The following is a 14,994-nucleotide window of genomic DNA, read 5'->3' on the forward strand; positions in this document are numbered from 1 at the left end:
AGCAAGCCTACCTGACACAAAGCAGGGGTGGGGAGAACGGGGGGGAGGGGTTTCCCTTACCCAACATCAAAATAGGTTAAGGAGCATGACAGGAAATGCTGCTAACGACTCCCAGCTGCTACTGGGAGGGAAGTATCAGAAGAAATGGCGATGTTGTTTCAGAAAGCCCTTTCTGTTTACCTAAAAGTAGATGGTCATGGGCCTGGGGAAACAAGGATTAGGTACAGCTTTTCCAAAAGGCAGGGAGAGGCCTCACGCTGTCTGACCCTCTCCTGGCCCTTCCTCACTTCTAGACAACTGAAGAGTACAATAGGCAGCCCTTACGGCTTCTTGATTCCAGACACATTCCCACATCTAACCTACCTGCAGGCGCAGCGACCCCACCAAGCCCACCTGGCTAAGAGCAGAGGCAGGCTGCTATGCTCAGCCAGGCCTCTCGCCTTTCTAGACTGGAGATATGGGACTATCTGCAAGGCTGGAAATCCAAGCTGCCTCAGGACTTACTCGTTCCACGGTGACCTCCCTTCTTTAGAAAGCTGGTTTCAACACAGAAAATGTACACGTGGTTGCACAGTGTGTTAGCACAGTGTGTTAGCGGGACTGAGCTGGCCCAGACATAGGAACTGAGCCACAATGTTACAACGCCTTGTTTGCATCCAGCCACCCCACCACAGCCAACACCAAATACCTTTGGGTCATCAGCCTCAGGTTTTTCAGTCTCTGAATCGTCATCTTCCTACAAGACAAAGAATTTAGAGGATTAAGCTTAAAGGAGCGGGCCTGAGGGGTCTCACATGCATAACTAGGGGCTGGAGCCATCCCACCAAGAACCCCTCCCCTGCCCTATGACCCAGAACTAGAGGAAGAGAAGGGGAAAAGGAGATGTTCCGGGGGTGGGCTGGAGAAAAGAACATCAGCAGCTCAAGGTCGTGACTCCAGCAGTGCCATAGTCTAGAGTGATGAAAATGCCTAAGTTAAAAATCACATATATAAAAATGGAAAAAGGTTGCAATGTGTCAGAAAAGAATAAGACCAGGTCCCACAGGATAAAACAGACACAGTGTTTCTAATGAAATATCGCTGATTAAAACCAGGAACATGAGAACCTTTTGTTCCTCCTTTGCCTTTCATATACACAAGGACATGAGGCCCAGACCTACCATAACATGGTTCACGGTCAGAGGGCCATGAACCTACCATAACATGGTTCACGGCCAGAGGGCCATGAACCCCACCACCACACCCCAGCACTTCAGCCCAGAACAGTCACAGCTATATGAACAGTAGGAGAGCAGGCGTCAAATGGCCAGGGCAAGTGACCCAGGGAAGGGCTACAGACCAACACCAGGCCTTTCCTGGGTCCCAGCCGAGCAGACTCTGCCTCCATCCAAGCACTCACAGAACTGCCACTGACCCGTTCTATCCAGTCTTGCTCCTGATCCGAACAGCCAGCCTGACACAAATCATGTGAACAAGGCATTCTCTAAAGCGTGCAATACAGCCTCACATGGGCTAGCCCTTCCATGGAAGGCTACTGAAGGTCAAAGATCAGCTACCCTACTACGTAGCTATATCCATGTCTGTTCCCAGAACACCCCAAAGTACAAGAGCCTTTAACTTAACACCCAGGGGGAAGAAAAAATTAAGTTTCATTTGAAATTGCTTTTTTCAATCGAGCTACACTTTAACCCAAACACCAAGTAGTGCCCCAGATGTTGATATAAACATCACCCGTGAGACTCGAACAAATTATACTGATAGCTTCGAGACTTAATTGTCCTGCCAGGTGCCAGTGAGCCCAAAGGGTTAAATGCAATCTCCATGATTTCCTTAAAATGAGATCAATCATGCCAAAAATCAGAGATGTAGCTCGGCCAAATACTATCACATTTTAGAATGTCTATATCGGGATTTGATGAGAGGATTTTACTAGAATGATGTAAAGCTTAAATATGATGAAAATTCTAAGCAAAGCAATGCGGAACAACACTTCAGAAACGTTATCATGCACACTTACTAAGAGAACAGTTATGGTGTTAAGCCAGTATGGGTGCACTTAAGAAAAGAAAACAATTTGCAAAGCTTTTCTAAACAATTTTAGTCAATTCTTAATTATCAGCATTAATGGTGGAGCTATGGACATGAAAATATCTTCCAAAAGAGCATCAAATACAAAATGCTTTTTTGTTTTACTTAAAACGTCTTTTGACACTAATATTTAAATATCAATACACAAGAAAACTTTCAAACAAATAGTAAAGTACATTAAGTATTTTGGTTAAAGGTGTCGCTGAATAACCAGATTCTATATCCAGATTTCACTCTGTATGTCTTTGTGCTAAGCATCAGCTGAATCCTTGCTTTCTCTCCAAGCTGTTATAAACTTTGGCTCCTAAGACTCAGGTGATAATGTATGCAAAGACTTTCTGTTTAATTAAGGCACAACTTCTCTTTTCCTTGTTGCCAGCACATACTAAATGTCCGGGAAGATTTGTACTCAAGAATGGCAGGCACTCTTACCAAAAGTGCAAGTAAAATATCAAAAAAGAAGTTAAGAAGGATCAAACCACAAATAAAAAACTAAATAATTTCCCTTCCTAATCTCACTAAAAAATCAAAAGATCTGAATAAGTTCCAACCAAGATTAAAAATAGTACAGAGTTGACTGCAGATATAAATGATATACCAGTTAGGATGAATGCATTGCTGTAAATGGAATAAACTATCTAAACCGGGAAAACCCATATGAAACACTCATTGATATCTCGCTTAAATGAAATAGCCCATTATCTCTTCCCCCCAATTTCAAATCAAAAGTTAATACAAAATGGTCCAGATGAAAACAAGTTTTGTTTTCAAAACAGAACTACTGATATCCAACCCAGTTTCCTCAACTGAAACCAAACAAAAAGCAGGGGAACAGAGGGGAATGACGTTAGCCATGGAATGGAACACTGTCAGTACAGTTCGAAGATTTCTGCCAAATGAAATGGTACTTTTGAGCAACTCTGGATTTGGGAACAGATTTACTTACCGACTGTTTGCTGTTCTCATCCTCTTCTTCTTCATAACCATCTTCATCACCTCCGAGGCGAGAGAAGTCATCCTCTCCATAGGCTTCTGATACTAATCCACCTTTCTCCTCTGAAAAAGAGGAAAAAAGAAAAACGAATGAAAGGAAACAAAAATGGAAGACAATATTTTGAGCGGCCAGAACCAGCCCCGAAGATCAGAGGGGTGCCTAAATCTCGTGTAAGTGACTATAGGTCCAAAATTTGCCTTTGGAAAGAACACAATTTAGTGGATAAAATCATTAAAAGAACATGGCAGAAAACCAAATGCCAAAGTCTTTCTTTCATGCTTCCTATCCACCTAGTATGCCAGTTGAAACCTTCTCTTTTCTGAGCTACTGTTGTTGCAAGTTGTTTGAAAACCTCCTTTGATGTGGTTATCTCTACCTTGTACCAGAAGCACCAGAGCTTATCTTCTCATACAAAACAAGGACTCCGTTGTCCTCATTTTTGTGTGTCCTCCCTACGAACAGGAGCTTTAACTGGGACCCTCAAAGGGATTACCAATCATACTACTTGAAAAACAAAATCATCTTCTACCTTTAAACCAAAACAACCTAACAACAAAAAAATATAAAATGATACAAATTACTGGGAAACCACCAGAGAACTTCCCAACTGGAAGACACCACAAAAAACGGAGAGAAGCTAACCTCCAAAGGAGAAAAGGAAGGCACAGATATGATACCTAAGTTGCTGCCTTATGATCACAAAGAAATCTCTTCTCATTTCCTAACATGGTGACTCTCAACTGAGTTGGGCAACAAAATCACTGATGACCTTTAACAGCTCACAAAGTAAGCGAATCACTGAGAAGCATTAGAAAGCTCACAAAATCCACGCCCAGATCCCACCCCAAATCTACGAATTACTCCCTCATCAGCGAGATCAGACCTAATATCTTTAAAGGCTCCAAGATGCGTCTAGGGCACATTCCTAAAGCGAAGTTATAAATTTAACAAGACACAACCTTTTTCAACCTCCACGTACGTTCTACTTATCACTCTCCCCATTACACAGTGAACCCGGAGGGAATAGGTAGCTTTGGATCCTCTCCATCCACCCCTCTGTCCCACGCTGCCCGGCACGGAGCCTTTCAAAAGTTTCGGCAGAATAATCGAATCAACGGAAGGAGATGGCCCGTTTTTATTCCAGAGCGTCTAGTCTGTCCCAACCAGAGTCTCGATCGCGGTTCGAGGCTCCCGGACCCGATACTCGGGGCACAATGACCATCTCTTTCCCTCCCGCTCTGCTAGGTGAGCAGCATTCCGAGCAGACACCAGATTCTCCCCTTCCAGCTCCCTCCTCGGGCCTCACCAGGCGCGCCGCCCGCCGTTTCGACCCCAGCCTCGCCGTCGGACTCGGGCTCTGAATCTTCCGCGTAAACTGCCAGAGACGACAGAACATTCTTCTTCCCCGCCATCTTACTCCCACAATCCCAGAGTGCTTCACTTCTACGAGTCAAAATCGCCGACTTCCGTACGGAAAGGTAACTTTTTCCTATCCCAGGAGAACCCGCGCCGGTTCCCCTCCAGGAACCAATCAAAAGGGCCGTTTCTGCGCCTGGCCCCGCCCTTCGGGCCCGGAGCTGCCGAAACGTCATCACCGCGCGACAGAGATAAAGTTGAGTGGGTTTTCCCTGACACAATTCCCAGCCATTTGGCTCCTCAGAATTTGGGGTGGCTTATGGGGGACTTCGAGTAGTTCCCGACCGGCGGGCAGCAGCGGCCCGGCAAGAGTCCTTCGCTCCTGGGTGGCCCGCGCCCAGCTCTCATATCTTGGGGTGAAGAGAGGGAGGCTTCGGCTGGGGGAAGGGAGAAAGGAGTGGAGCTCCTTTGGGGCTTAGAGGAAGAGGGATGAATTCTCCTCCGGGAGGTCGGAAGAAGGGGTCGGGGCTCTGGGGGAAGAATGGCCGTGAGACCAGAGCTTATAAAAGGAGCGGGAGGTGGATCTTAGAAAAACAATTCCATCTTCTCCAAATTATCCCAAAGATACAGTTTGAGTTTCTTCTCGTAATCTGATTTCTAGCCTGGGCTGTATCATGGATGGGCTATTTCAGCGTTTCTGTTTTCCCGAGCGTGAAAGTGGAGATGTTAATTGCCCGGCAATGTGCTGCTTGAGGCTGTTCATCTGGAGCTGTTTTAGCTGGAAATAATATACTGCTTGAGAGGAATAAAGCAAATTTTACTTAGAGAAAAATGAGCAGTATTTTAAAAGCGGAACAGAGGGTTTTCGTTGCCATCATAGGATCATCGCCTTTACCTTAACTTCTGGCCACGGTCTGTCGCTAAGATGAGCACCCGCCCTTCTTTTGACCCTGAACGTCGAGTCCGGAGCACGTTGAAGAAGGTCTTTGGGTTTGACTCTTTTAAGACACCTTTACAGGAGAGTGCGACCATGGCCGTAGTGAGAGGTAACATTGCCAAACTACCTGCGTGTACATTTGTGCTGGTTGTATACTGTAGCATTGCCAGTTACCACCTTCAAAAAGCCTTCCTTTCAGCCCTTCCTACTTTCCCGCCCTTGGTCCCTAATTGTTGGAAATCTTGTAGACTTGTCACTTAAAACTTTCAGTTTTATTGGCAGAATCACCCAGCTCTTCTGGTTCTTCCATTTCATACCAGCATTGGCAATTACCTTTGAAAACAACTCTTAAAAAAAAAAAAAGAAAACAACTCTTAGATTTCAATTCTTGTTGGTTTCTGTGTGGGCGGTAGTGGGCGTGGCAGGAATAACCTAATCCAGCCACTGACCTTCCAACCAACCCCCCTTTATTAAAAAAAAAAAAAAAGAATAAATAAGATATATTTATTTGGTTATTTGACAGAGTTAGAGAGACAACAAGAGAGGGAACATAAGCAGGGGGAGTTGGAGAGGGAGAAGCAGGCCTCGTGCGGGGCTTGATCCCAGGACCCTGAGCCAAAGGCAGATGCTTTAGGACTGAGCCACCCAAATGCCCTTTTAAGCCCTTTTTTGAAGACTGACCTGGGTCCTAAGTAGGGAAGGAGGCAGTAATAATACTGTAAACCTGAGATACATTGAAAAATGGGGGTTGTCAAGAGGAAAGCAACAATGTAATATTAATTACATTATAACACTTATAAACAAAAGATCTCTAAGTGATGCTGCTTCCCTGTCTCCACAGCTGGGCCCACTCATCTAGAAATATTCAGCTTTTCATGGCTATTCAATTCCATCATGCATATCCCAACAGACTCAGACTTCGCACGCTCATGGTTGTTATTGCCATTACTGGAAATGGTTTATGCCCATTTCCATCTCTCTGGATCTCTCCCTTTACACAGGAAGGATGGGAAGGAAATTCGCATCATATTGAGAACTTTCTATGTGCCAGACACTCTGCTAGGTGCATTTCCTATACTCTCATTTTTCAGCAGCCTTGATGAAGTAAAAGAGAAAAGGCAGGAAGTATTTATTTATTTATTTATTTATTTTAAAGATTTATTTATTTATTTGCAAGAGAGAGAGTGTGCTCATGCACAAATGTGGGGAGGGACGTAGGGAGAAGGAGAGAATCTCAAGCAGACTCCCCACTGAGAGGGGAGCTTGAAGTGGGGCTGGGCTTGATCTCACGACCTTGAGATCATGACCTGACCTGAAATCTAAAGACACTGAACTGCTTGGGCCACCCAGATCCCCCCCAGGCAGGAACTATTAAGTGTTGTTGTCTTTTTGCAGGTGACAAGGATGTCTTTGTGTGCATGCCCACAGGGGCAGGAAAATCCCTTTGCTATCAGCTCCCTGCTCTGTTGGCCAAAGGCATCACCATCGTAATCTCTCCACTAATTGCTTTGATTCAGGTGAGGCTTAGGGGAGTGAAGATGGTAGCCCAAAAAGTTTAGGGGAAGGTTTGTTTTGTTTTTGTTGTTGTTGTTTTCAGCTGGAAATGTCACTTCTTATTTGGTCTTTACCCTTTTTTTTTTTTTTTAAAGATTTTATTTATTTATTTGACAGATAGAGATCACAAGTAGGCAGAGAGAGAGAGAGGAGGAGGAAGCAGGCTTCCTGATGAGCAGAGAGCCCGATGTGGGGCTCCATCCCAGGACCTTGGGATCATGACCTGAGCTGAAGGCAGAAGCTTTAACCCACTGAGCCATCCAGGCACCCTGGTCTTTACCCTTTTATTTTCTTTGATTTGCCTATCTCCCTTTCTTTGTTGGGTTTCTGAATTGCCCAAATGTGGGAGCTCCAGTAGTAGTAGTGTATATCACTCTGGAGGGTTATAAATGAGTCTTCTGTGTCTCGATGGCCTGAGGTCTCTCACCTTCCTTTGTTACTCTCCGCCTAGAGGAGTATGGAACTATGTCTGTATACACATATGAGTGAGACACTCACTCATGGACACACATGTGCACTTTTGACAGGTTAGAAGATGCAGATGGATAGAAAGCGAAATTGATCTAAACGGGCTGGGACATTGTCAGCATCTGCTCTGCACCTCTGGGTATATTTAAGGCCTGCAGATGGGCTGACAGAATCAGAAATGAGGAAGTGATAGGAACAGTGCTTCGTGAGTTTTGCGAGGTCTCAGGCTTTGAACTCAATGGTTCATGTGCATTCATTTCATTTTTGCAATGTAAAATCTCATTTAATGACAACAGCTATGCTGTTAGGTAGTTGCCAGTTTTACAGGATGAACAGAGTCTCAGAGCCAGCCAAAGAGCCTGTGGTGATTCAGTGAGTCAGAAAGAGCCAGGACTGTCTGTCTCTAGTCTCTGTGCTCTCAACCACTGCACCTCCTGTAATTGTGTGCACAGAGAAGACCTTGGAGGTTGGGAGAAGGACGTTTATGGCTGGGAAATGCCCAGCGAGCCAAGGTGACATTGACCACCGGGTCCTCCCCTCAGTGAACTGTTTCCTTTGTTACCTCAGGACCAAGTGGATCACTTGCTGGCTCTGAAGGTACGAGTGAGTTCCCTGAACTCTAAACTCTCAGCACAGGAGAAAAAGGAGCTGCTCTCTGATCTAGAGCGAGAAAAGCCACAGACCAAACTTCTGTACATTACACCGGAGATGGCGGCTTCGGCCTCCTTCCAGCCCACGCTGAACTCACTGGTGTCCCGTCACCTGCTCTCCTACCTGGTGGTGGACGAAGCTCATTGTGTTTCTCAGTGGGGGCACGACTTCCGTCCTGACTACTTGCGTCTGGGTACCCTCCGTTCCCGCCTGGCGCATGCCCCGTGTGTAGCTCTGACTGCCACAGCCACCCCGCAAGTCCAAGAGGATGTATTTGCTGCCCTGCACCTGAAGCAGCCAGTTGCCACCTTCAAGACTCCCTGCTTTCGGGCCAACCTGTTCTATGACGTGCAGTTCAAAGAGCTGCTTTCTGATCCCTACGGGAACCTGCGGGACTTCTGCCTTAAGGCTCTTGGACAGAAAGCTGGTAAAGGGGTGAGGAACCTATGGGTCTGACAGGAGAAAGAGCGAGAGCTTCTTTTAAAGGAGGCCACAGTAAAACGGACAGATTGTTCTGTTCTTAACTCTCACTCTCTTCCTGTGTCTCCTCATTCAGTTGCTGTCCGGCTGCGGCATTGTCTACTGCAGGACCAGAGAGGCTTGCGAACAGCTGGCCACGGAGCTCAGTTACAGGGGACTGAGTGCCAAGGCTTACCATGCAGGTGAGGGGTGCCTGGGCCGTGGGGTCTGCCTCCATCTCAGAAGCCTCTCCATGGGCCTCTGGTTCTTTAAGGATCCTGGATGCTCAGATGGTCTGCCCTCTTTTTCCGGATACCCAGGCAGAGCTAAAACGATTCCCTTATGTTCATAAAAAGGAATGTAGACACAAATGAGATCTAAAATGAGAACTATGGCTCCTGAATTTTTTTTCTCACCCTGCGCCTTTCCAGCAGCAGGTGAGGAGTTTTCAGAAGTCCAGGTACTGGTGTTATGGAAAGAGCATAGGTTTTGGAGGCCAGTGGACTTGGGGTTGAATCTGGGCTTTGATGCTTATGGAGTGCTCTGTGCTCCACGCAGGCTAGGGTCTTTGAGGTGAAGTGCATGGCCCAGGGCCATATAGCTGGTAAGTGATGGATTCCGGGTGTGCGTGTAGCGCCCAATACAGCAGCAAACCCGAGGTAGATTCCAGGGGCAATATGGGCTCCCTTCGTCACCTTCCCCTCCATCACAGGGCTGAAGGCTTCCGAAAGAACACTGGTGCAGAACGAGTGGATGGAGGAGAAGGTCCCTGTCATTGTCGCAACCATTAGTTTTGGGATGGGAGTGGACAAAGCCAATGTCAGGTGAGTGAGGGTTCTTGCCTTCCCTATCCAGTTGGGCCCTGGCTCAAGTGGGCTGCCTAGTGCTCTGCCTCAAGGACCAAGTGCACATGGTCCTTCTAGGGCCAGAGGGGAAGGAGGCCCCAGGAGAGAATCCACAGTGCATAGCCCACATGGTGACAGGTGCTGTGCGGCTCACTCTCCAGGGACTGTGCAGCAGATTCTGCCATCCCCCAGTAGAGGGCAGCATGCAGCCATCGGGCCCGTCCATTAACGCAGCCCAGTTCCCTCGCTGGAACGGACTATCTAAAAATGCTCCCTGTGGAAAATCAAAGGCAATGGCTTGTTACCCAGCATTCCTTGTTACTGCTTACTGACAGTCTAGAAGAGACGGGTACGTCCCAGCCTCCTAGACCCACCCTGGCAACTGCTGGGAAGTCTTTTACCTCTAGCCCCACCTAACATTCCAGAGACATTTTCAGCTACCGCCGGAAGCCCTTTGCTTTGATTAACACCAACAATAATGCCTTGTATGATTTACAGAGCACTTTTGGTGCTCGTTAAGACCAGCTGGGTTGGTCAGGGGAGGAATGAGTCTACGTGCTTACATTTAAGAGAACACAGATTTCGGAAGCAGAGTTTGGACCCTGCATTGGCTGTGGCTTGTTAGGGCCAACTTTAGTCTGACAACCCTAGGCCCAAATCCTAGCTCTGCTGTCCCCTTGCTATGTCACCTTGTACACATCTTCCTGAATCATTTCATTGTCTGTAAAATGGAGTTATCTCACCTGATAGTAACTGTGAAGTTAAATGAGACAAATATATAAACTGGCCCATAGTAGGTATTTAATAATGTTATCTCTCCCTCTCTGCCATGAGGGTGAAGGGATTTACTCTAGGTTATGCAGCTCCCTAGTGGCCTCACCTTCTTGTTTCTTTAAGCCCAGTGCTCTTCCTCTGGGCCATGACTGGGAGAGTTTTGGTTTCTCATATGGACTGGAATTGCCCCCTTTAATTCTGCTGTGGCATTTTTTTTTTTTAAATTTTATTTATGTATTTGACAGACAGAGATCACAAACAGGCAGAGAGGCAGGCAGAGAGAGAGAGAGGAAGGGAAGCAGGCTCCCTGCTGAGCAGAGAGCCCCATGTGGGGCTCGATCCCAGGACCCTGGGATCATGACCTGAGCCGAAGGCAGAGGCTTTAACCCACTGAGCCCCCCAGGCGCCCCTGCTGTGGCCTTTAACTTGGGCCACTCCATGGCAGGAAGGCCTACTGATTGGGTGCGGAGTCTTGGCCACATTTATTCAGAAACCTGCCAGCCTCCCTGTTCTTGATGACCACTGAGAGCCCTGTTTCCCTGATTCTGATCACTCCTCCCCTCAGCTCTTCTGCCACAGCTCACGCTGCTTGTCCCTTTGGATCCTTCAGGTTTGTCGCTCACTGGAATATTGCCAAGTCTATGGCTGGGTACTACCAAGAGTCTGGCCGGGCAGGCAGGGACGGGAAGCCTTCCTGGTGCCGTCTCTATTACTCCAGGAACGACCGGGACCAAGTCAGTTTCCTGATCAGGAAGGAAGTAGCAAAACTCCAGGTAAATCTGGGCAGCAGGACCCCTTTCTGTCCAACCCCCTCCACTCTCCAATTTCACACATCTTATTTCTGAACCCAGATGGAGCTCCTGTAAGCTACAGGGGTGCTCCTAGGGCTAGGAGATATAGCGGCGGGGGAAATGGTATGCTGGTGAATATGGAGTTCGCAGCCACGAGGTTAGACTCTTTCCCTTACATTTGGTGTGTCTTAGTGCGATCTCTTGTAGGCCTTTTATTTTACATAGCCAAGATCAATCCTGCCTTCTGGTTTTTTCGGTTTTGTTTTGTTTGGGTGGAGAGAGAGATGGAGAGAGAATCTTAAGCAGGCTCCACAACCCTGAGATCACGACCTGAGCCAAAATCGAGAGTCAGACACTCAACCAATTGAGCCATCCAGGAGTCCCAATCCTGCCTTGTTTTAATTAGCTTTGTTACATAAGCATTTTCCCATATTGTTGAAAGTTCTTTGTTTTGTTTTCAGCCTTTTTTTTTTTTTTTAACTGGTTGTACTTGCTTTGCAGAGAGCCTAGAAATAGACGCAAGTATGTAAATGAACTAGATATTTGATAGGAGACATAAATCAACAGGAAAAGGGTGCAGTGTTGAATAATTGGTGTTGGAAAAAGATAAAGTCAGATTCCTGCCTCCTATACCATACACATGTGAATTATAGGTGGAGTAAAAACCTCAAAAAAGTAATATTGAAGAAAAATATTTTGTTTCCTTGGCAAAGAGAAGAGCATGTCAAGATTTTAAAAGTGGAAACTATGAAGGAAGGCATGATCTATTTGACTAAATTCAAACTAAAAATTTCTGTATGACAGAAGACACCGTAAACAAGGTGGAGAAATGAGCCATTGCTGGGGAAGGTATTTGCAATATACATGATTGACTGCATACGTAGAGAACTAACTCCGGCAGGTCAGTCTATAAAAGGCAAACAGCTGCAGAGCAAGAAGTATGCATTTCACAGAAGAGGGAACCAGCATATCTAATAAGGGTATGACTAGTTGCTCAGCCTCCTTTGGGAATCAGAGAAATGCAGAGGAGGTCATGAGCTGTCACTTCATACAGGTCATACTGGCAACAGTATACAGCATGTTTACAGTCACTGTTGGTGAGGGTGTGGGGAAAGGGGAACTCACGGTGGTGTCAGGGACATGACCTGGTATGACTGCTTTGAAGAAAGAAAAGGAATGGAAAGGTGCTGGGGCTCTGTGGTTCGGTGTTTCCCCTTCTAGATAAACAAGTCGTCATGTGTATGGAGATGCACGGAGATGTTTGCTGCAGCTCGGTCATAATGAACTCTTCGCGTGTAGGGTATTGGATAAGTAAACAGTGGGTTAGTCACACAGTGGAATGGTCTAAAGCAGTTAAAAATGACACAGTAAATCTACATTAACCAACATGGATAAAGTGTCCCAAAGCGTAATTTGTGAAGTTGTAAATGGATACATGCAGACTTTTCCATATTAAGAAATAGTGAATGCTAAAATAGAGAAATAATGTACACAAGTACTCACATCTGATCTTTACCAAAATGACATTAAAAAGACAAAATAATATATAAACCCACAGGGACAGAAAGAATAGAAAACAAGGTAGAAATGTCAACAAATGTCTGCAATGCCAGAAATCTACTGGCATTCATAAGAAAACCTGGTAAGGTGGCTGAATAAAGGGAAATATTTTATTTTTTATTTAGTTTTAATTTATATTTTTTTCAAGATTTTATTTATTCATTTGACAGACAGAGATCACAAGTAGGCAGAGAGGCAGGCAGAGAGAGAGAGAAGAAGCAGGCTCCCCGCCGAGCAGAGAGTCCGATGTGGGGCTCGATCCCAGGACCCTGAGACCACGACCTGAGCCAAAAGCAGACACCCAACTGACCGAGCCACCCAGGCACCGATAAGGAAAATATTTTAAAAAGCCTAACTTTTCTCCACATGACCATGAATACCTAGGAATGGAAAGGAAAAAAATATTTAAGAATAAAACTTATAGAATATCTAGGCATAAACGTTACTGCCTTTAAAGAGACGTAAAAAAAAAAAACAAACATTCTCCCCAGTTGGTTTTAACATGCAGCCAGGCATGAGAACTACTGATTTAGATCAAGAAAATGAATATCTTGTGGAAAGCTCTGAGTAGGTACAAAAACTGAGTGGGAAGACGTAAAACTGTCAGTTCACCTCAGAGTTCATATAAATGAAGTTCCGGTTGAAATCCCAAAAGACCTCTCCCAGGGAGTGGAATCTTAGAACTTATGTGAAAGAATAAGTGCCCAAGAACAGCCGGAAAAAGTCCGAGCGGGAAGAACGGTGAAGAGGGCGAGCTCCACCCGGTGTCAGAGTGTCCTGGGGTGTTGCCGTCCCCAGATCCTTGTACAACAGCCATAAGCAGTGGCCCAGACAAGGGAATTAAAATTAGGCCCAGATCATATGAGAGTTTAGTATGGATGAAGCCAGACCTCAATTTAATGGAAAAATGAAGGCAGTGTCTGAGAGGTGGTGCAGGCATCCTTCTGGAACAAGGGGAGAGTACCCCGTTTGGCGCTTTATATATAGAAGACAGATTGAGGACCTACATGTAAAAAACAATGTCTTTTTTTTTTTTTTTTTTTTTTTAAAGATTTTATTTATTTACTTGAGAGAGAGACAGTGAGAGAGAGCATGAATGAGGAGAAGGTCAGAGAGAGAAGCAGACTCCCCATGGAGCTGGGAGTCCGATGCGGGACTCGATCCCGGGACTCCAGGATCATGACCTGAGCCGAAGGCAGTCGTCCAACCAACTGAGCCACCCAGGCGTCCCAAAAACAATGTCTTGCAAGACATTTTATTCCAATGTATAACCTAGGGCTTGAAATAGTTTTGTAATGCAAATCAGAAATTCAGAAAGCTATCTTTTAAAAAAGTAAGTATTTGAATTAAAGTTCTTGAACTTTTTTGGGGGGGAGGAGGAGAGCAGCGAAGCAAGGTTTATTGCGTGATAGCAAAGTGATCGTACAAAGCTCCCAGGGAGGGAGGGGACCCGGAGAGCGTCACTGCTGGAGTTTCTAAATCTAGGGGTTTTTATAGGCTTGTTGTTGGGCTCTTTTAATCTGATTAATCCTCCCTGGCCTGTCACCCAATCAGATGTTTGTCATCTGTCATATGGGTAGGGTGGAGGGCGCCTTCCAAGGTGGTGTAAAATCCTTTTATTTTTTAATTTTTTTAAAGATTTTATTTATTTGACAGAGATCACAAGTAGGCAGAGAGGCAGGCAGAGAGAGAGAGGGGGAAGCTGGCTCCCTGCTGAGCAGAGACCCCGATTTGGGGCTCGATCCCAGGACCCTGGGATCATGACCTGAACCAAAGGCAGAGGCTTTAACCCACTGAGCCACCCAGGCAACCCTGTAAAATCCTTTTAAAGGTGGTTTCCTCTTCGGGTGGCAGCCCCAAGTTCTTGAACTTTTAAAATCCTGAACCCATGAAAAGAATGTAGGTGGCAAAAGATACCATAAACAAAGCCAGTATATAAACAGCAAATCTAGAAAACTGGTTATGCAGAAGGCAAACCAGAGGTTGAAGTTGAGGGTACATGGAGAGATTTCGATAACTGACGGGAAAAAGCAAAGTATGTGAAAGCAAGTTCCCAGAAAAGCTCGTTCAGACGGCATGTCAAAGACTTTTCAAATTCAGTGGCCATCAGGTGAGTGCAAATTACGGCGGAATGACACACATGACACACGCACCAAAGGGCTCTAACACTCGTGGCTAGTGAGTACATGCCGGAGAGGACCTGCACTTTGCCTGGAATAGTTGCAGTCTTTTTGCGGGGAAGCATTCTAGCAATATCTATTGCACTTCATATTTTTATTTTTTTAAAGATATTTGAGGGGTGCCTGGGTGGTTCAGTCATTAAGCATCTGCTTCTGGCTCAGGTCCTGATCCCAGGGTCCTGAGATCGAGCCCCGAATCGGGCTCCCTGCTTAGTAGGAAGCCGGCTCCTCCCTCTCCCACTCCCCCTGCTTGTATTCCCTCTCTCGCCATCTCTCTCTCTGTCAAATAAATACATTTTAAAAATCTTAAAAAAAAAAAAAAAAAGATAATTAAGAG

At 45.8% G+C, this 14,994-nt stretch overlaps 2 protein-coding genes across 7 annotated transcripts in view; one reads left to right on the forward strand and one right to left on the reverse strand.

Annotated features, from left to right (window-relative positions):
* Window positions 1-4,542, reverse strand: part of SAP30BP (SAP30 binding protein) — a 36,433-nt gene extending 31,891 nt beyond the window's left edge. For 3 of the 4 annotated variants that reach the window (XR_009347941.1, XM_059148416.1, XM_059148418.1), the window contains exons 1-3: window positions 4,389-4,542; window positions 3,035-3,144; window positions 689-736 (exon numbers count right to left, since the gene is read on the reverse strand). Coding sequence is in view for 3 of the 4 variants with exons in the window: in XM_059148416.1 (XP_059004399.1) it covers window positions 689-736; window positions 3,035-3,144; window positions 4,389-4,494 (264 nt within the window). In the remaining variant the exon portion in view is untranslated. The remainder of the gene's footprint in view (window positions 1-688; window positions 737-3,034; window positions 3,145-4,388) is intronic. The other variant, XM_059148417.1, reaches the window with a different exon arrangement.
* Window positions 4,543-4,669: 127 nt separating this feature from the next.
* The window catches only part of RECQL5 (RecQ like helicase 5), a 37,089-nt gene continuing 26,764 nt past the window's right edge, over window positions 4,670-14,994 (forward strand). The window contains exons 1-7 of one of the 3 annotated variants that reach the window (XM_059149779.1): window positions 4,674-4,854; window positions 5,319-5,484; window positions 6,771-6,892; window positions 7,965-8,483; window positions 8,605-8,710; window positions 9,220-9,331; window positions 10,737-10,899. In XM_059149779.1, coding sequence (XP_059005762.1) covers window positions 5,364-5,484; window positions 6,771-6,892; window positions 7,965-8,483; window positions 8,605-8,710; window positions 9,220-9,331; window positions 10,737-10,899 — 1,143 coding nt within the window. In that variant the 5' untranslated portion in view covers window positions 4,674-4,854; window positions 5,319-5,363. Of the gene's footprint in view, window positions 5,485-6,770; window positions 6,893-7,964; window positions 8,484-8,604; window positions 8,711-9,219; window positions 9,332-10,736; window positions 10,900-14,994 lie in introns of all 3 variants that reach the window. The other 2 variants (XM_059149782.1, XM_059149781.1) reach the window with 2 other exon arrangements.

Source organism: Mustela lutreola, chromosome 15, assembly GCF_030435805.1.
Source record: "Mustela lutreola isolate mMusLut2 chromosome 15, mMusLut2.pri, whole genome shotgun sequence".
NCBI lineage: Eukaryota > Metazoa > Chordata > Mammalia > Carnivora > Mustelidae > Mustela > Mustela lutreola.